The 23,157-nt window shown below is 36.8% G+C and overlaps 1 protein-coding gene across 5 annotated transcripts in view; it reads left to right on the top strand.

The window, feature by feature from the left end:
• ILDR2 (immunoglobulin like domain containing receptor 2) overlaps positions 1–23,157 on the top strand; it is a 207,848-nt gene that overhangs the window by 73,804 nt on the left and 110,887 nt on the right. For all 5 annotated transcript variants that reach the window (XM_075854662.1, XM_075854660.1, XM_075854661.1 and 2 more), the window contains exon 2: positions 21,858–22,178. In XM_075854662.1, the coding sequence (XP_075710777.1) occupies positions 21,858–22,178 (321 nt within the window). The remainder of the gene's footprint in view (positions 1–21,857; positions 22,179–23,157) is intronic.

The following is a 23,157-nucleotide window of genomic DNA, read 5'->3' as shown; positions in this document are numbered from 1 at the left end:
CAATGGTGACTGATCCGGTGCCAATGATTTCCGTTTGTCACCGTTGTGTAAGGGTTCCGCCGTTTTGACGGAATGAACAGCGCAGTCGACTACGGTATTGATTCTGTCAAAACTACGGAACCCTTACACAACTGAGACAAACGGAAACCATTGGCACCGGATCCGTCACCATTGAAATCAATGGTGATGGAAATGGAAACCTATGGTGAACGATGCCTAAAGCCAAGTTCAGAGTTGGCGGTAATTTGCGGCACAACGCCGTATTGCGTTGCGGAAAACGGGGATATCAACGCATGTTGTTTCCACAAATTAAGCCATATTCCTAGAACTTGAAATCTGCCCCGTAGTGTGTATTGTGTGTTAAAAACAAAAGCCCAAGATTGGTGGGGGAAGGGGCGTGAATACGTATGCAAACCGTATACGATTCTGAATACAATGGCTAAATATTTAGCATTTGTATAACTATATTTCAAGGTTGACGCAGATAGTGTACGCTCTACGCTGCCAATCAGATCTGAGCTTTGCTCATGGCGGTGATCAGACGCACATTAATCGAATAAATCCAGGATATTGCGGCTTGTCTGAGGTCCCATTGTGTTTTTACTTGCCGTCACTTCCCATCTGTGATTGAAGGGGTTAATCGAGACGTACAGATCCAGGGAAGGGGGTTTAAGCTAAACCCTAAAGCTAATCAGGACATCTCCATGGCTACCTGAGACGGGAGCTCCTTCATGTTCCCTTTAATTGCCAGTAATGTGTTTTGCCTAATCCTTCGTCTTCCAGAGACCTGAAAAATCCAGCAACGTATGTGAGAGCGCCAAAACGCGTCAGACGCTAATATTTACACAATGGGATAAATCGCATCGCAAAAATATAACATTTTGGAAGGCCATAAATGGGGTTCCCCACAAAAGATTTTCTGTGGGATATTGACTAGATATGGCCATTAAAGTCAGATTGGAATTGTCAGAATGGGGGTCCCGAGACCCCATTCCCAGCAGAGATGTGGCCGGGCATATATGGTCACTTTCCATTGGTCTGGTTTCGACAATCCCTTTTAGTTAGAAGGATCCCCAGAAAATGGGAAAATGATCAGCTGGGATCCCCAGGAAGCAGGCAACAAGTGTTCAATTTCCCTGCATCGCCACCACAGGTGAAATGGAGTATTACACAGTTCTCATTGATCGGTCCTCCAAAGAGAGAGACGCTCCGGATGCCCTAATAGGGTATTATAGGATTTCTCTAAAGCAGGCTACCCCTTTAGATTGAGAGGACGGCCACTTCCCTGGGAACTGGGACCAGTCACCCAAATTAATGGAATTAGTGGGAGTCCCAACGCCTGAACCTCAATCTGAGAGTTTGTTTTTGCTCATCTAGTCAATATGCCATGAAAGTCCATTGTGGGAAAAGCTCTTTGGACACCCCGTATTCATATGCCCTAACAGAGAACATAGTTACTAAAGAGGGGGTCAATTGGGACCCCCTTTTAGAACAGGCAGCCAATGAAAAGATCAGCTCCCGCTCTGAAGGATTTAATTCAATGGGTAGCATGCGATGCTTATTGTGAACAGGAATGTTTTAATTCACTGACAACAAGCAGAGATATTGAAATGGTTAGATATTGAAACACAAAGTATATTTGAAAGTTGCAGAACTTTTAATCCTCATATCTCTATATATTTCTATATCTGACACAGGTGCATGGCTCATTACAAGAAAGAGTTCTGAAACACTGTAACGAGCTGTGCAACTGTAAGTTTTCAACCTCAGTGTAATCAATGGCTGCTACCATTCACTGGCAGCAAGTAGAGATCTTGAACATGGTGAGAAATTAAAACACAAGGTACACTAGAAAGTTGTAGAACTTTTCATTATATAATTATTGATGCAGTTATACAGTGATTGATGAGCCAGAGTTACATTATGCTTTATACACTAGTTACATCCAGAGCTGCATTCAGAACTCTGCTGGTTGGAATGCGTCTATGTTCTATCATGTAACCTACCGCTGAGCTCTACCTACTATATCTAATGGTCCTGTGCTCTGCATTCTGATTATGGAGAACCAGCAGAAATTTGAATGCAGCTTTGGGGGTGACCAGAGTATAAATATAATTTCTTATTTTTATGCCATGTATAGCAAGTACTGGCGTAAATGTACCAGAATTAGGGTTGGGTACTAGAATGTAACACTAATAGGGTAAATAATATGGGTTACTACTCCTATAAATAACTGGCAGGGCCTGTATGTAATACTCTACATGGTTCCCGCAGCTGCCGGTTGAATATATTATTCCAGGTGGTACACCTATAAATAACAGGCACGGGCGGTAAATATGCCTTTAAGGATTTTTCACGTAATTTAGAAAGTAGGTTACGAAGGGGGAACAAGCCATTAGAAAGACGCAGAATTATTTCCTAGAAGTTCTTTTGTCTTTGGTGATCCTGGGGGAGCCGGGTGCCCCGTGTACCGTGACCCCTTATATACTGGAAGTCCTGGACCACGAAGGGACCTCCCCGTGGGCCGTCAGTAATCTTGACCCATTTTCTTTACAGCAACACAAATCTATGTGGCGCATACAGCGGCGGGCGTCTGCAGAGAAGATCTCTTCCTGAATGTTCCTTACAACAGAATAATCCAGAAAATCTGATAATCCGGCACCTATCAGGTCTCCTGGATTCTGTATTAAAGGAATATTCCTGTATATATCTGGATCTGTGCAGCTTGTGGTCACCGGTCTCACACACGACCGGATCTCCACATCTTCTCCTCCTATTTGTGGCGGATGCCTGGGAGTTCTGACTCCACGTGCTATACATTTATAAGATATCCTGTGGATGCGCCTTAAGGCCCTGTACACACAGAGGTTTTTTGCAGGCAGAAAAATCTGCAAGGAATTTTGAAGCCGATTTTGACCAGTCTGCAAACTGTTGCCGCGATTTTCGCAATGCTTTTTCTGCCACCCATTGATTTCAATGAGAGGTGAGAGGCGGGACTGCGGCAAGAAAGAGCATGCAGCTTTTTTTTACCGTGAGCTGCTAAAAACCGGCGCGAGATCAGTGGGAGGTGGTTTCGGACATTTTTTTACGCTGATTCTGACACGATTTCCTCGTCAAAATCAGCTTAAAGAAACTCAGTGTGAACTGGGCCTAACTGCCATGGATGTTACGAGGAGCTCTGTGGCATGGATATTACGGGGAGCTCTGTGGCACGGATATTATGGGGAGCTCTGTGGCAAGGATGTTATGGGGAGCTCTGTGGCAAGGATGTTATGGGGAGCTCTGTGGCAAGGATGTTATGGGGAGCTCTGTGGCAAGGATGTTATGGGGAGCTCTGTGGTAAGGATGTTATGGGGAGCTCTGTGGCACGGATATTATGGGGAGCTCTGTGGCAAGGATGTTATGGGGAGCTCTGTGGCAAGGATGTTATGGGGAGCTCTGTGGCAAGGATGTTATGGGGAGCTCTGTGGCACGTATATTATGGGGAGCTCTGTGGCATGGATGTTACGAGGAGCTCTGTGGCATGGATATTACAGGGTGCTCTGTGGCACGGATATTATGGGGAGCTCTGTGGCACGGATATTATGGGGGAGCTCTGTGGCACGGATATTATGGGGAGCTCTGTGGCATGGATGTTATGGGGGAGCTCTGTGGCACGGATATTATTGGGAGCTCTGTGGCACGGATATTATGGGGAGCTCTGTGGCAAGGATGTTATGGGGAGCTCTGTGGCAAGGATGTTATGGGGAGCTCTGTGGCATGGATATTACAGGGTGCTCTGTGGCACGGATATTATTGGGGAGCTCTGTGGCACGCATATTATGTTGGAGCTCTGTGGCCCAGATATTATTAGGGAGCGCTGTGGCACGGATATTATGGGGAGCTCTGTGGCAAGGATGTTATGGGGAGCTCTGTGGCAAGGATGTTATGGGGAGCTCTGTGGCATGGATATTACAGGGTGCTCTGTGGCACGGATATTATTGGGGAGCTCTGTGGCACGGATATTATGGTGGAGCTCTGTGGCCCAGATATTATTAGGGAGCGCTGTGGCACGGATATTATGGGGAGTTCTGTGTCTCTGTCCAAAGTGGAGAACCCCTTTAGGTGGACTGATGCGATGCATGTCGTGTGTGGACTGGAATGGGACACGATGGCATATTGCAACATCAGCCTAAGGGAAACCTGCTAAAAATATTCGTCATCTTTTCGTTGCTGTTTTTACTCGACTCAACAGGAGAGCGAAAGTTTCGATATTTTATTCAGTCCTAATGTTTAATGCAACATAAAATCTGTTTAGTCAAAGAAGTAGAGGCCGAACACAAGTCCTCTCCGAGCCATAAAAAATCCTAGTTCTTCATTAAAAGATCGTTAAGAGGCATGAAATTCAGGAGCAATTAGGAAAAGTCTGCGGGAGAAGTCGGTGACTCTAACGCTAACTAGAGATCTTACTACACCGCCAACTGTCTCTGTGGCTTTATAGCCAGTCTATGTGACTACTATGGGGCCCCTGGTTGGAAGGGGATCTGGCTCTGCTTCCCCTGCTTGCCATAACACTCTCATAGTGACTACCTGCAGTCTCCACTAGGGGGACTTCACTGCATACAGATTTATACAGTTCCCATTGAGTTCAGTACTAGCTGTATGCATCCGTATGCATTGAGCTCCCCCTAGTGGTGGCTGCAGGCATCCAGAATTATACAATTTGTCAAGTCAGAAAAACAGAGCTCCCCGTCTAGTTATAGTACAAAATTAACAGGCAATGTATGTTTGGCAGAGTGTGGTCCATTGGGAATTTTACTTTGGTGGTGCTATAATTTCTGTGTACATTTCTGTCATGTTATCACCAGTTTTCAAGAACTCTGCTTGTTGTCATTCAATGGGAACCCTGATTGTTTACTTTCCAAAGGATGTAAATCTATCCTGGTCATGTGGTGCCCTCACATTTGTACTGCTCGTTACAGTGATGTCCAGCTAAAAAAATGGTGGTTCCCATTCACTGAAAGCAAGCAGCGCTCTTTGAAAAAGTGAGGAATTAATTCACAAAGTTGATTATAAAATTGCAGATCTTTTCTGTATACAATCAATAAGATTTATTTGTTAACATCAGGGGTTGTGTGCTGTGTATTATCCCATTTTGATAAAAGGGTCCCTTGATGATAAACTGATCAAAGGGAGTTCCAGCAATCAGCTATAATCTCCACGGGAAACTGGCAGCAAGTGTTCAATTTCTCTGCAGCGCCACCACAGGGGAAATGTAGTATTACGCTGTTCTTATTTTAAACATTGGCTATTTGTGTACTGCATGGACAAGCCGGGTCCTCCAGAGAAAGAGATACTCTTTACAGTTGCTCTCTGTTCTGGCTAGTTGATGAGGGTCCTAACCGGGGACCCCCTCTAAGAATTCACTAATAGGGTATTGGAAAATGGGTTCTCTAAACCAGATATCCCCTTTAAGTTGGCTAAACAGGGCTTGACTGCTTATCCTGATGTTGCTCTTAGGCTGGGTTCACACGTGGCGGAATTTCACTTAAATTCCGCTGCGGACACTCCGCAGCGTTAATCCGCAGCGGTGCCGTTTGTCCATTGACTTACACTTTAATTTAGCAGTGTTCGTTTAGACGAGGCGTAAAATTCCGCTGCGGAGCATAGGCTGCGGAGCGGAATTTGGTGTCCGCAGCATGCTCTGTCTGTTGCGGAGCAGTGGCGGACTCATGGCGGAATTTCTCCATTGACTTCAATGGAGATTCTAATTTCCGCAATGAAGTCCGCAGCTGTCATGCACATGTTATCTGTGCTGCGGATCCGTCTTGCTTTTTTAACTTGACATTTCTTCATTCTGGCTGGACCTATGTATTTCTAGGTCTACAGCCAGACTGAGGAAGTCAATGGGGCTCCCGTAATGACGGGAGCGTTGCTAGGCGACGTCAGTAAATAGTCACTGTCCAGGGTGCTGAAAGAGTTAAGCGATCGGCAGTAACTGTTTCTGCACCCGGGACAGTGACTACCGATCACAATATACATGTATCTGTAAAAAAAAATGAAGTTCATACTTACCGAGAACTCCCTGCTTCTGTCTCCAGTCCAGCCTCCCAGGATGACGTTTCAGTCTAAGTGACGGCTGCAGCCAATCACAGGCTAATAACAGGCTGCAGCGGTCACATGGACTGCCGCGTCATCCAGGGAAATCGGGCTGGATGCCGAAGGAGGGACGCGTCACCAAGACAACGGCCGGTAAGTATGAATTTCTTTGACTTTCACAAGGGAAAGTGCTGTCCCTTCTCTCTATCCTGCACTGAATAGGGAGAAGGGAAGTACTTTTACCGCAGTACGCAGCAGCTAGTCCGCATCAATTTACTGCACATTTTGTGCAGATCCGCAGCAGAACCTGCAACGCAGATTCTGTGCGGCATTGATGCGGACAGTTGCGGAGGAAATCCGCCACGTGTGGTCATGCCCTTACACCTATGGGGGTCAATGTATTTCTATGGACTGTGATGTCATCGTGTTACTGAATCTGCCCCTAGACATGAAGAGGCACAAACCAAATACCATGGTGAATAAAAACCCCATTATAATACAGGAATAATGAATCATTAGCATGTCATGGATAAATATGTTTACACGTATATGTCGCAGCACCGCGAAGAGGCGCAGGGAATTGTGCCAGGGACCGTAACCGCAGAGACTTCTTAGTAGATAGAATCTCATCAACTTCAACAAAATTACTCAGAAATACAAACAATAACCATGTAAAATAAACAGCGTAATGAGAAAATAATGATCATACATTTCCCCAGTGATGTGACGGAGCCGCCAAATACTGAACACTAACCATTCACCGAGAGATAGCTCAGCATGAAACCTCAGAAACGAATGTGTTTACATAGAAAAACAAACTGTTCAGTTCCATAATTCTGTCCATAGGGGGCAGTATTATAGTAGTTATATTCTTGTACATAGGAGGCAGTATTATAGTAGTTATATTCTTGTATATAGGGTCAGTATTATAGTAGTTATATTCTTGTATATAGGAGCAGTATTATAGTAGTTATATTCTTGTATATAGGGGCAGTATTATAGTAGTTATATTCTTGTATATAGGGGCAGTATTATAGTAGTTATATTCTTGTATATAGGGGGCAGTATTATAGTAGTTATATTCTTGTATATAGGAGGCAGTATTATAGTAGTTATATTCTTGTATATAGGAGGCAGTATTATAGTAGTTATATTCTTGTATATAGGGGGCAGTATTATAGTAGTTATATTCTTGTATATAGGAGCAGTATTATAGTAGTTATATTCTTGTATATAGGGGCAGTATTATAGTAGTTATATTCTTGTACATAGGGGACAGTATTATAGTAGTTATATTCTTGTATATTGGGGGCAGTATTATAGTAGTTATATTCTTGTATATAGGAGCAGTATTATAGTAGTTATATTCTTGTATATAGGGGCAGTATTATAGTAGTTATATTCTTGTACATAGGGGCAGTATTATAGTAGTTATATTCTTGTATATAGGGGCAGTATTATAGTAGTTATATTCTTGTATATAGGAGGCAGTATTATAGTGGTTATATTCTTGTATATAGGGGCAGTATTATAGTAGTTATATTCTTGTATATAGGAGGCAGTATTATAGTGGTTATATTCTTGTATATAGGGGCAGTATTATAGTAGTTATATTCTTGTATATAGGGGCAGTATTATAGTAGTTATATTCTTGTATATAGGAGCAGTATTATAGTAGTTATATTCTTGTATATAGAGGCAGTATTATAGTAGTTATATTCTTGTATATAGGAGGCAGCATTAAGTGGTTATATTCTTGTATATAGGGGCAGTATTATAGTAGTTATATTCTTGTATATAGGAGGCAGTATTATAGTGGTTATATTCTTGTATATAGGGGCAGTATTATAGTAGTTATATTCTTGTATATAGGGGCAGTATTATAGTAGTTATATTCTTGTATATAGGAGCAGTATTATAGTAGTTATATTCTTGTACATAGGGGCAGTATTATAGTAGTTATATACTTGTTTATAGGAGCAGTATTATAGTAGTTATATTCTTGTATATAGGGGCAGTATTATAGTAGTTATATTCTTGTATATAGGGCCAGTATTACAGTAGTTATATTCTTTTATATAGGGGCAGTATTATAGTAGTTATATTCTTGTATATAGGGGGCAGTATTATAGTAGTTATATTCTTGTATATAGGAGCAGTATTATAGTAGTTATATTCTTGTATATAGGGGGCAGTATTATAGTAGTTATATTCTTGTATATAGAGGCAGTATTATAGTAGTTATATTCTTGTATATAGGCGGCAGTATTATAGTAGTTATATTCTTGTATATAGGAGCAGTATTATACTAGTTATATTCTTGTATATAGGGGCAGTATTATAGAAGTTATATTCTTGTATATAGGAAGCAGTATTATATTAGTTATATTCTTGTATATAGGGGCAGTATTACATTAGTTATATTCTTGTATATAGGGGCAGTATTATATTAGTTATATTCTTGTATATAGGGGCAGTATTATAGTAGTTATATTCTTGTATATAGGGGCAGTATTATAGTAGTTATATTCTTGTATATAGGGGGCAGTATTATAGTCGTTATATTCTTGTATATAGGAGCAGTATTATAGTAGTTATATTCTTGTATATAGGAGCAGTATTATAGTAGATATATTCTTGTATATAGGGGCAGTATTATAGTAGTTCTATTCTTGTATATAGGGGGCAGTATTATAGTAGTTATATTCTTGTATATAGGAGGGAGTATTATAGTAGTTATATTCTTGTATATAGGGGGTAGTATTATAGTATTTATATTCTTGTACATAGGGGGCAGTATTATAGTAGTTATATTCTTGTATATAGGGGGCAGTATTATAGTAGTTATATTCTTGTATATAGGGGGCAGTATTATAGTAGTTATATTCTTGTACATAGGGGGCAGTATTATAGTAGTTATATTCTTGTATATAGGGGGTAGTATTATAGTAGTTATATTCTTGTACATAGGGGGCAGTATTATAGTAGTTATATTCTTGTATATAGGGGGCAGTATTATAGTAGTTATATTCTTGTATATAGGGGGCAGTATTATAGTAGTTATATTCTTGTACATAGGGGGCAGTATTATAGAAGTCATATTCTTGTATATAGGGGGCAATATTATAGTAGTTATATTCTTGTATATAGGAGGCAGTATTATAGTAGGTATATTCTTGTATATAGGGGGCAGTATTATAGTAGTTATATTCTTGAATATAGGAGCAGTATTATAGTAGTTATATTCTAGTATATAGGAACAGTATTATAGTGGTTATATTCTTGTATATAGGGGCAGTATTATAGTGGTTATATTCTTGTATATAAGGGGCATTATTATAGTAGTTATATTCTTGTATATAGGAGGCAGTATTATAGTAGTTATATTCTTGTATATAGGGGCAGTATTATAGTAGTTATATTCTTGAATATAGGGGCAGTATTATAGTAGCTATATTCTTGTATATAGGAGCAGTTTTATAGTAGTTATATTCTTGTATACAGGGGCAGTATTATAGTAGTTATATTCTTGTATATAGGGGCAGTGTTATAGTAGTTATATTCTTGTATATAGGGGTAGTATTATAGTAGTTATATTCTTGTATATAGGGGGAAGTATTATAGTAGTTATATTCTTGTATATAGGGGGCAGTATTATAGTAGTTATATTCTTGTATATAGGGTCAGTATTATAGTAGTTATATTCTTGTATATAGGGGCAGTATTATAGTAGTTATATTCTTGTATATAGGAGCAGTATTATAATAGTTATAGTCTTGTATATAGGGGGCAGTATTATAGTAGTTATATTCTTGTATATTGGGGGCAGTATTATAGTAGTTATATTCTTGTATATAGGGGCAGTATTATAGTAGTTATATTCTTGTATATAGGGGGAGTATTATAGTCATTATATTCTTGTATATAGGAGGCAGTATTATAGTAGTTATATTCTTGTATATAGGAGCAGTATTATAGTAGTTATAGTCTTGTATATAGGGGGCAGTATTATAGTAGTTATATTCTTGTATATTAGGGTCAGTATTATAGTAGTTATATTCTTGTATATAGGGGCAGTATTATAGTAGTTATATTCTTGTATATAGGAGCAGTATTATAATAGTTATAGTCTTGTATATAGGGGGCAGTATTATAGTAGTTATATTCTTGTATATTGGGGGCAGTATTATAGTAGTTATATTCTTGTATATAGGGGCAGTATTATAGTAGTTATATTCTTGTATATAGGGGGAGTATTATAGTCATTATATTCTTGTATATAGGAGGCAGTATTATAGTAGTTATATTCTTGTATATAGGAGCAGTATTATAGTAGTTATAGTCTTGTATATAGGGGGCAGTATTATAGTAGTTATATTCTTGTATATTGGGGGCAGTATTATAGTAGTTATATTCTTGTATATAGGAGCAGTATTATAGTAGTTATATTCTTGTATATAGGGGGCAGTATTATAGTAGTTATATTCTTGTATATAGGGGCAGTATTATAGTAGTTTTATTCTTGTATATAGGGGCAGTATTAGGGCATGACCACACATGGCGGAATTCCTCCGCAACTGTCCGCATCAATGCCGCACCTAATCCGGGTTGCGGATTACGGCTGCGGATCTGCACAAAATGTGCAGAAAATTGATGCGGACTAGCTGCTGCGGACTGCGGGAAAAGTGCTTCCCTTCTCCCTATCAGTGCAGGATAGAGAGAAGGGACAGCACTTTCCCTAGTGAAAGTAAAAGAAATTCATACTTACCGCCCGTTGTCTTGATGACGCGTCCCTCCTTCGGCATCCAGCCCGACCTCCCTGGATGACGCGCCAGTCCATGTGACCGCTGCAGCCTGTGCTTGGCCTGTGATTGGCTGCAGCCGTCACTTACACTGAAACGTCATCCTGGGAGGCCGGACTGGAGACAGAAACAGGGAGTTCTCGGTAAGTATGAACTTATATGTTTTTTTACAGATACATGTATATTGAGATCGGTAGTCACTGTCCCGGGTGCAGAAACAGTTACTGCCGATCGCTTAACTCTTTCAGCACCCTGGACAGTGACTATTTACTGACGTCTCCTAGCAACGCTCCCGTCATTACGGGAGCCCCATTGACTTCCTCAGTCTGGCTGTAGACCTAGAAATACATAGGTCCAGCCAGAATGAAGAAATGTCATGTTAAAAAACCAATACGCTCCGCACCACACATAACATGTGCATGACAGCTGCGGACTTCATTGCGGAACTTAGAATCTCCATTGAAGTCAATGGAGAAATTCCGCCATGAGTCCGCAACCAGTCCGCCACTGCTCCGCAACATCCCTTGCATGCTGCGGACACCAAATTCCGCTCCGCAGCCTATGCTCCGCAGCGGAATTGTACGCATCGTGTAAACGAACACTGCTAAATTAAAGTGAAAGTCAATGGAGAAACGGCTCCGCTGCGGATTAACGCTGCGGAGTGTCCGCAGCGGAATTTAAGTGAAAATCCGCCATGTGTGAACCCGCCCTTATAGTAGTTATATTCTTGTATATAGGGGCAGTATTATAGTAGTTATATTCTTGTATATAGGGGGCAGTATTATAGTAGTTATATTCTTGTATTAAGGAGGCAGTTTTATAGTAGTTATATTCTTGTATATAGGGGGCATTATTATAGTAGTTATATTGTATATAGGGAACAGTATTATGGTAGTTATATTCTTGTACATAGGGGCAGTATTATAGTAGTTATATTCTTGTATATAGGGGCAGTTTTATAGTAGTTATATTCTTGTATATAGGGGCAGTATTATAGTAGTTATATTCTTATATATAGGGGGCAGTGTTATAGTAGTTATATTCTTGTATATAGGAGCAGTATTATAGTAGTTATAGTCTTGTATATAGGGGGCAGTATTATAGTAGTTATATTCTTGTATATTGGGGGCAGTATTATAGTAGTTATATTCTTGTATATAGGAGCAGTATTATAGTAGTTATATTCTTGTATATAGGGGGCAGTATTATAGTAGTTATATTCTTGTATATAGGGGCAGTATTATAGTAGTTTTATTCTTGTATATAGGGGCAGTATTATAGTAGTTATATTCTTGTATATAGGGGCAGTATTATAGTAGTTATATTCTTGTATATAGGGGGCAGTATTATAGTAGTTATATTCTTGTATATAGGGGGCAGTATTATAGTAGTTATATTCTTGTATTAAGGAGGCAGTTTTATAGTAGTTATATTCTTGTATATAGGGGGCATTATTATAGTAGTTATATTGTATATAGGGAACAGTATTATGGTAGTTATATTCTTGTACATAGGGGCAGTATTATAGTAGTTATATTCTTGTATATAGGGGCAGTATTATAGTAGTTATATTCTTGTATATAGGGGCAGTATTATAGTAGTTATATTCTTGTATATAGGGGCAGTATTATAGTAGTTATATTCTTATATATAGGGGGCAGTGTTATAGTAGTTATATTCTTGTATATAGGGGCAGTATTATAGTAGTTATATTCTTGTATTAAGGAGGCAGTATTATAGTAGTTATATTCTTGTATATAGGGGGCATTATTATAGTAATTATATTGTATATAGGGAACAGTATTATGGTAGTTATATTCTTGTACATAGGGGCAGTATTATAGTAGTTATATTCTTATATATAGGGGGCAGTGTTATAGTAGTTATATTCTTGTATATAGGGGCAGTATTATAGTAGTTATATTCTTGTATATAGGGTCAGTATTATAGTAGTTATATTCTTGTATATAGGGGCAGTATTATAGTAGTTATATTCTTGTATATAGGGGGCAGTATTATAGTAGTTATATTTTTGTACATAGGGGGCAGTATTATAGTAGTTATATTCTTGTTTATAGGGGCAGTATTATAGTAGTTATATTCTTGTATATGGGAACAGTATTATGGTAGTTATATTCTTGTACATAGGGGAGTATTATAGTAGTTATATTCTTATATATAGGGGGCAGTATTATAGTAGTTATATTCTTGTATATAGGAGGCAGTATTGTAGTAGTTATATTCTTGTTTATAGGGGCAGTATTATAGTATTTATATTCTTGTTTATAGGGGCAGTATTATAGCAGTTATATTCTTGTATATAGGAGGCAGTATTATAGTAGTTATATTCTTGAATATAGGGGCAGTATTATAGTAGCTATATTCTTGTATATAGGAGCAGTTTTATAGTAGTTATATTCTTGTATACAGGGGCAGTATTATAGTAGTTATATTCTTGTATATAGGGGCAGTATTATAGTAGTTATATTCTTGTATATAGGAGCAGTATTATAGTAGTTATATTCTTGTATATAGGGGGCAGTATTATAGTAGTTATATTCTTGTACATAGGGGCAGTATTATAGTAGTTATATTCTTGTATATAGGGGGCAGTATTATAGTAGTTATATTTTTGTATATAGGGGCAGTATTATAGTAGTTATATTCTTGTATATAGGGGGCAGTATTATAGTAGTTATATTCTTGTATATAGGGGGCAGTATTATAGTAGTTATATTCCTGTATATAGGGGGCAGTATTATGGTAGTTATATTCTTGTACATAGGGGCAGTATTATAGTAGTTATATTCTTGTATATAGGGGCAGTTTTATAGTAGTTATATTCCTGTATATAGGAGGCAGTATTATAGTAGTTATATTCTTGTATATAGGGGTCAGTATTATAGTAGTTATATTCTTGTACATAGGGGGCACTATTATAGAAGTCATATTCTTGTATATAGGGGGCAATATTATAGTAGTTATATTCTTGTATATATGGACAGTATTATAGTAGTTATATTCTTGTACATAGGGACCAGTATTATAGTAGTTATATTCCTGTATATAGGGGGCAGTATTACAGTAGTTTTATTCTTGTATATAGGGGCAGTATTATAGTAGTTATATTCTTGTATATAGGGGCAGTATTATAGTAGTTATATTCTTGTATATAGGGGCAGTATTATAGTAATTATATTCTTGTACATAGGGGGCAGTATTATAGTAGTTATATTCTTGTATATAGGGGGCAGTATTATAGTAGTTATATTCTTGTATATAGGAGAAGTATTATAGTAGTTATATTCTTGTATATAGGGGCAGTATTATAGTAGTTATATTCTTGTATATAGGGGGCAGTATTATAGTAGTTATATTCTTGTATATAGGGCCAGTATTATAGTAGTTATATTCTTGTATATAGAAGCAGTATTATAGTAGTTATATTCTTGTATATAGGGGACAGTATTATAGTAGTTATATTCTTGTATATAGGGAGCAGTATTATAGTAGTTATATTCTTGTATATAGGGGGCAGTATTATAGTAGTTATATTCTTGTATATAGGGGGCAGTATTATAGTAGTTATATTCTTGTATATAGGGGGCAGTATTATAGTAGTTATATTCTTGTATATAGGGGGCAGTATTATAGTAGTTATATTCTTGTCTATAGGGGGCAGTATTATAGTAGTTATATTCTTGTATATAGGGGGCAGTATTATAGTAGTTATATTCTTGTATATAGGGGCAGTATTATAGTATTTATATTCTTGTATATAGGGGCAGTATTATAGTATTTATATTCTTGTATATAGGAGTAGTATTATAGTAGTTATATTCTTGTATATAGGGGCAGTATTATATTAGTTATATTCTTGTATATAGGAGCAGTATTATAGTAGTTATATTCTTGTATATAGGGGCAGTATTATAGTAGTTATATTCTTGTATATAGGGGGCAGTATTATAGTAGTTATATTCTTGTATATAGGGCCAGTATTATAGTAGTTATATTCTTGTATATAGGGGGCAGTATTATAGTAGTTATATTCTTGTATATAGGGGCAGTATTATAGTAGTTATATTCTTGTATATAGGGCCAGTATTATAGTAGTTATATTCTTGTATATAGAAGCAGTATTATAGTAGTTATATTCTTGTATATAGGGGACAGTATTATAGTAGTTATATTCTTGTATATAGGGAGCAGTATTATAGTAGTTATATTCTTGTATATAGGGGGCAGTATTATAGTAGTTATATTCTTGTATATAGGGGGCAGTATTATAGTAGTTATATTCTTGTATATAGGGGGCAGTATTATAGTAGTTATATTCTTGTATATAGGGGGCAGTATTATAGTAGTTATATTCTTGTATATAGGGGGCAGTATTATAGTAGTTATATTCTTGTATATAGGGGGCAGTATTATAGTATTTATATTCTTGTATATAGGAGTAGTATTATAGTAGTTATATTCTTGTATATAGGGGCAGTATTATAGTAGTTATATTCTTGTATATAGGAGCAGTATTATAGTAGTTATATTCTTGTATATAGGAACAGTATTATAGTGGTTATATTCTTGTATATAGGGGCAGTATTATAGTGGTTATATTCTTGTATATAAGGGGCATTATTATAGTAGTTATATTCTTGTATATAGGAGGCAGTATTATAGTAGTTATATTCTTGTATATAGGGGCAGTATTATAGTAGTTATATTCTTGTACATAGGGGGCAGTATTATAGTAGTTATATTCTTGTATATAAGGGACAGTATTATAGTAGTTATATTCTTGAATATAGGGGCAGTATTATAGTAGCTATATTCTTGTATATAGGAGCAGTTTTATAGTAGTTATATTCTTGTATACAGGGGCAGTATTATAGTAGTTATATTCTTGTATATAGGGGCAGTGTTATAGTAGTTATATTCTTGTATATAGGGGTAGTATTATAGTAGTTATATTCTTGTATATAGGGGGAAGTATTATAGTAGTTATATTCTTGTATATAGGGGGCAGTATTATAGTAGTTATATTCTTGTATATAGGGTCAGTATTATAGTAGTTATATTCTTGTATATAGGGGCAGTATTATAGTAGTTATATTCTTGTATATAGGAGCAGTATTATAATAGTTATAGTCTTGTATATAGGGGGCAGTATTATAGTAGTTATATTCTTGTATATTGGGGGCAGTATTATAGTAGTTATATTCTTGTATATAGGAGCAGTATTATAGTAGTTATATTCTTGTATGTAGGGGCAGTATTATAGTAGTTATATTCTTGTATATAGGTGGCAGTATTATAGTATTTATATTCTTCTATATAGGGGCAGTATTATAGTAGTTATATTCTTGTATATAGGGGGAGTATTATAGTCATTATATTCTTGTATATAGGAGGCAGTATTATAGTAGTTATATTCTTGTATATAGGGGTAGTATTATAGTAGTTATATTCTTGTATATAGGGGGAAGTATTATAGTAGTTATATTCTTGTATATAGGGGGCAGTATTATAGTAGTTATATTCTTGTATATAGGAGCAGTATTATAGTAGTTATAGTCTTGTATATAGGGGGCAGTATTATAGTAGTTATATTCTTGTATATTGGGGGCAGTATTATAGTAGTTATATTCTTGTATATAGGAGCAGTATTATAGTAGTTATATTCTTGTATATAGGGGGCAGTATTATAGTAGTTATATTCTTGTATATAGGGGCAGTATTATAGTAGTTTTATTCTTGTATATAGGGGCAGTATTATAGTAGTTATATTCTTGTATATAGGGGCAGTATTATAGTAGTTATATTCTTGTATATAGGGGGCAGTATTATAGTAGTTATATTCTTGTATATAGGGGGCAGTATTATAGTAGTTATATTCTTGTATAAGGGCGGGTTCACACATAGCGGAATTTCACTTAAATTCCGCTGCGGACACTCCGCAGCGTTAATCCGCAGCGGAGCCGTTTCTCCATTGACTTTCACTTTAATTTAGCAGTGTTCGTTTACACGATGCGTACAATTCCGCTGCGGAGCATAGGCTGCGGAGCGGAATTTGGTGTCCGCAGCATGCTCTGTCTGTTGCGGAGCAGTGGCGGACTGGTTGCGGACTCATGGCGGAATTTCTCCATTGACTTCAATGGAGAGTCAAAATTCCGCAATGAAGTCCGCAGATCTTATGTGTGCTGCGGAGCGTATTGTTTTTACTACCATGACATTTCTTCATTCTGGCTGGACCTATGTATTTCTAGGTCTACAGCCAGACTGAGGAAGTCAATGGGGCTCCCGTAATGACGGGAGCGTTGCTAGGAGACGTCTGTAAATAGTCACTGTCCAGGGTGCTGAAAGAGTTAAGCGATCGGCAGTAACTGTTTCTGCACCCGGGACAGTGACTACCGATCCCAATATACATGTATCTGTAAAAAAACATATAAGTTCATACTTACCGAGAACTCCCTGTTTCTGTCTCCAGTCCGGCCTCCCAGGATGACGTTTCAGTGGAAGTGACGGCTGCAGCCAATCACAGGCCAAGCACAGGCTGCAGCGGTCACATGGACTGGCGCGTCATCCAGGGAGGTCGGGCTGGATGCCGAAGGAGGGACGCGTCACCAAGACAACGGCCGGTAAGTATGAATTTCTTTTACTTTCACTAGGGAAAGTGCTGTCCCTTCTCTCTATCCTGCACTGAATAGGGAGAAGGGAAGCACTTTTCCTGCAGTCCGCAGCGGCCAGTCCGCATCAATTTTCTGCACATTTTGTGCAGATCCGCTGCAGAATCTGCAACGCAGATTCTGTGCGGCATTGATGCGGACAGTTGCGGAGGAAATCCGCCATGTGTGGTCATGCCCTTAAGGAGGCAGTTTTATAGTAGTTATATTCTTGTATATAGGGGGCATTATTATAGTAGTTATATTGTATATAGGGAACAGTATTATGGTAGTTATATTCTTGTACATAGGGGCAGTATTATAGTAGTTATATTCTTGTATATAGGGGCAGTATTATAGTAGTTATATTCTTATATATAGGGGGCAGTGTTATAGTAGTTATATTCTTGTATATAGGGGCAGTATTATAGTAGTTATATTCTTGTATTAAGGAGGCAGTATTATAGTAGTTATATTCTTGTATATAGGGGGCATTATTATAGTAATTATATTGTATATAGGGAACAGTATTATGGTAGTTATATTCTTGTACATAGGGGCAGTATTATAGTAGTTATATTCTTATATATAGGGGGCAGTGTTATAGTAGTTATATTCTTGTATATAGGGGCAGTATTATAGTAGTTATATTCTTGTATATAGGGTCAGTATTATAGTAGTTATATTCTTGTATATAGGGGCAGTATTATAGTAGTTATATTCTTGTATATAGGGTCAGTATTATAGTGGTTATATTCTTGTATATTGGGGGCAGTATTATAGTAGTTATATTCTTGTATATAGGGGGCAGTATTATAGTAGTTATATTTTTGTACATAGGGGGCAGTATTATAGTAGTTATATTCTTGTTTATAGGGGCAGTATTATAGTAGTTATATTCTTGTATATGGGAACAGTATTATGGTAGTTATATTCTTGTACATAGGGGAGTATTATAGTAGTTATATTCTTATATATAGGGGGCAGTATTATAGTAGTTATATTCTTGTATATAGGAGGCAGTATTGTAGTAGTTATATTCTTGTTTATAGGGGCAGTATTATAGTATTTATATTCTTGTTTATAGGGGCAGTATTATAGCAGTTATATTCTTGTATATAGGAGGCAGTATTATAGTAGTTATATTCTTGTACATAGGGGCAGTATTATAGTAGTTATATTCTTGAATATAGGGGCAGTATTATAGTAGCTATATTCTTGTATATAGGAGCAGTTTTATAGTAGTTATATTCTTGTATACAGGGGCAGTATTATAGTAGTTATATTCTTGTATATAGGGGCAGTATTATAGTAGTTATATTCTTGTATATAGGAGCAGTATTATAGTAGTTATATTCTTGTATATAGGGGGCAGTATTATAGTAGTTATATTCTTGTACATAGGGGCAGTATTATAGTAGTTATATTCTTGTATATAGGGGGCAGTATTATAGTAGTTATATTTTTGTATATAGGGGGCAGTATTATAGTAGTTATATTCTTGTATATAGGGGGCAGTATTATAGTAGTTATATTCTTGTATATAGGGGGCAGTATTATAGTAGTTATATTCCTGTATATAGGGGGCAGTATTATGGTAGTTATATTCTTGTACATAGGGGCAGTATTATAGTAGTTATATTCTTGTATATAGGGGCAGTTTTATAGTAGTTATATTCCTGTATATAGGAGGCAGTATTATAGTAGTTATATTCTTGTATATAGGGGTCAGTATTATAGTAGTTATATTCTTGTACATAGGGGGCACTATTATAGAAGTCATATTCTTGTATATAGGAGGCAATATTATAGTAGTTATATTCTTGTATATATGGACAGTATTATAGTAGTTATATTCTTGTACATAGGGACCAGTATTATAGTAGTTATATTCCTGTATATAGGGGGCAGTATTACAGTAGTTTTATTCTTGTATATAGGGGCAGTATTATAGTAGTTATATTCTTGTATATAGGGGCAGTATTATAGTAGTTATATTCTTGTATATAGGGGCAATATTATAGTAATTATATTCTTGTACATAGGGGGCAGTATTATAGTAGTTATATTCTTGTATATAGGGGGCAGTATTATAGTAGTTATATTCTTGTATATAGGAGAAGTATTATAGTAGTTATATTCTTGTATATAGGGGCAGTATTATAGTAGTTATATTCTTGTATATAGGGGGCAGTATTATAGTAGTTATATTCTTGTATATAGGGCCAGTATTATAGTAGTTATATTCTTGTATATAGAAGCAGTATTATAGTAGTTATATTCTTGTATATAGGGGACAGTATTATAGTAGTTATATTCTTGTATATAGGGAGCAGTATTATAGTAGTTATATTCTTGTATATAGGGGGCAGTATTATAGTAGTTATATTCTTGTATATAGGGGGCAGTATTATAGTAGTTATATTCTTGTATATAGGGGGCAGTATTATAGTAGTTATATTCTTGTATATAGGGGGCAGTATTATAGTAGTTATATTCTTGTCTATAGGGGGCAGTATTATAGTAGTTATATTCTTGTATATAGGGGGCAGTATTATAGTAGTTATATTCTTGTATATAGGGGCAGTATTATAGTATTTATATTCTTGTATATAGGGGCAGTATTATAGTATTTATATTCTTGTATATAGGAGTAGTATTATAGTAGTTATATTCTTGTATATAGGGGCAGTATTATATTAGTTATATTCTTGTATATAGGAGCAGTATTATAGTAGTTATATTCTTGTATATAGGGGCAGTATTATAGTAGTTATATTCTTGTATATAGGGGGCAGTATTATAGTAGTTATATTCTTGTATATAGGGCCAGTATTATAGTAGTTATATTCTTGTATATAGGGGCAGTATTATAGTAGTTATATTCTTGTATATAGGGCCAGTATTATAGTAGTTATATTCTTGTATATAGAAGCAGTATTATAGTAGTTATATTCTTGTATATAGAAGCAGTATTATAGTAGTTATATTCTTGTATATAGGGGACAGTATTATAGTAGTTATATTCTTGTATATAGGGAGCAGTATTATAGTAGTTATATTCTTGTATATAGGGGGCAGTATTATAGTAGTTATATTCTTGTATATAGGGGGCAGTATTATAGTAGTTATATTCTTGTATATAGGGGGCAGTATTATAGTAGTTATATTCTTGTATATAGGGGGCAGTATTATAGTAGTTATATTCTTGTATATAGGGGGCAGTATTATAGTAGTTATATTCTTGTATATAGGGGGCAGTATTATAGTATTTATATTCTTGTATATAGGAGTAGTATTATAGTAGTTATATTCTTGTATATAGGGGCAGTATTATAGTAGTTATATTCTTGTATATAGGAGCAGTATTATAGTAGTTATATTCTTGTATATAGGGGGCAGTATTATAGTAGTTATATTCTTGTATATAGGGAGCAGTATTATAGTAGTTATATTCTTGTATATAGGGGGCAGTATTATAGTAGTTATATTCTTGTATATAGGGGGCAGTATTATAGTAGTTATATTCTTGTATATAGGGGGCAGTATTATAGTAGTTATATTCTTGTATATAGGGGCAGTATTATAGTAGTTATATTCTTGTATATAGGGGCAGTATTATAGTAGTTATATTCTTGTCTATAGGAGGCAGTATTATAGTAGTTATATTCTTGTATATAGGGGCAGTATTATAGTAGTTATATTCTTGTATATAGGGGCAGTATTATAGTAGTTATATTCTTGTATATAGGAGCAGTATTATAGTAGTTATATTCTTGTATATAGGGGGCAGTATTATAGTAGTTATATTCTTGTACAGCTTGTTTCAGCTCAGCAGGGGGCGATAATGATGATAGTAGAAATCTTATATAATAAAGAGAATTTGAAATCTTGACGTCGTTGTGGTGTTTCTATTTCTATTGGTTTATTGGAGATAGATTGCTGTATATATGGTAAATGAGATGTCGGAGTGCTCTTTGCATTGTATATTAGTCTACGTGGTGATTTCTGTTCTGCAGATAGAATGCTGTATATATGGTAAAGTTTTCCCTTGAGTGCTCTTTATATCTATAATAATCCTCATTCTCCTGCATTGTATATTAGCCATTTTAAGGTCTTCTTAAATACGAAAAAGCTACTGGAGTATATTAAAAAATAATAGTGTCCAATAGTGTATTGTAAAATAAAAAAAGTCACCAAAAGGTTCTGTGAATTGTATACTTGGCACTAGAATACTCACTGCATTGTAAACTGGTAATCAGGGTGCATCGTTGATTTAAGTCATTGACCTATTATTATTATTATTTTTCAGGACTGTCCCACGCGGTACAAGTGAAGATGCCTGACCACAAGAAATTAGTTATGCTGTTCCAGTCCACCTTGTTGCGATGCCACTACTCCACCACCTCGTCCCAACCAGTCCTGGTCCAGTGGAAATACAAATCTTTTTGCCAGGACCGTACAGATGAGGCTTTGGGCATCGGAAAAGCTCCCAGCAAAAGTAACATGGGGGGCAACCAGTATCTGGACTGTGCCGATGGCAGCAGGACGGTGCGACCTGTAGCCTCTAAACTAGGAGGCAGCGTGACCCTGGGAGACTTCTACAAGGGAAGGGACGTCACCATCGTTAACGGTAATATATTATAACGATTTTAAGGAGCCATGTCGTTTTTAGGTCCAATATTCGGTTCTGATTAATTTCTTAAAATATCTTTATATCGGTCAAAGCCTCTGTATTTCTCATACAGTTCTCCAAATCCTCTGCATAGACTTAGTTACATGATAAAATTCTGTCTTCCTGCAGCAACCACTGGGGGGAGCTCACTGCGGACTGTATTATTATTGAGTTCAGAGCAGACGTCCTATACAGTGAACTCATAAGCTCCCTCTAGTGGTGGCTGCAGGTAGAAAGAATTTTATCATGTAACTTAGGGGTGGGGAACATTTTTTCTGCCAAGGGACATTTGGATATTTATAAAATCATTTGCGGGCCATCCAAAATTATCAAGTTAAAAATGAGCCTGCTATATTTGGTCAAACATTTAAGTAACTCACCCCTAATATGATGGCTGGAACTGCTTCTCTTTGGTGCGGCGTGTGATGTTCGCCGGTATTGATGATGTTGCGTCGGTCAGTCTGGAGCAGTCGACTCTTCGCAATAGTAAGTTTTGATAAGAACTCGCAGCAGTAAGTTATTTCGACTTGCTTACTTAAAGGGGTTTTCCCATAAGGGACATTTATGACATATCCACAGGATATGTCATAAATGTCAGATAGATGCAGGTCCCACCTCTGGGAACCGCACCTATCTCTAGAACGGGGCCCCCTATTCCCAGTTCTACCTCTCTGTGTTCCGGCTGATTTCCGAACATGAAGAAGAAAACAGCGTAGCTCGCTCTGCTGTGCTGTTTCCGTAACTCCCAAAGTATTGAATGTCAGTTACGGAAGCAGCGAAGCATGCGAGTTACGCTGACGTGAGGTCAGGTGACCAGACTGGTCCACTCTCTGGCCGGCACGCACCGACGTCACTCAGATCGCCGCCATGCTTGGCTCCGCCCGCCATCCTCCTGCTCCTAAAAGTGAGTGAGTAGGGCAGATGGAGCCTCGTAGCA

Source organism: Rhinoderma darwinii, chromosome 2 (genome assembly GCF_050947455.1).
Source record: "Rhinoderma darwinii isolate aRhiDar2 chromosome 2, aRhiDar2.hap1, whole genome shotgun sequence".
NCBI classification, from domain to species: domain Eukaryota; kingdom Metazoa; phylum Chordata; class Amphibia; order Anura; family Rhinodermatidae; genus Rhinoderma; species Rhinoderma darwinii.
The sequence above is the reverse complement of the archived record's forward strand: the minus strand, read 5'-3'. Positions and strand labels throughout refer to the sequence as shown.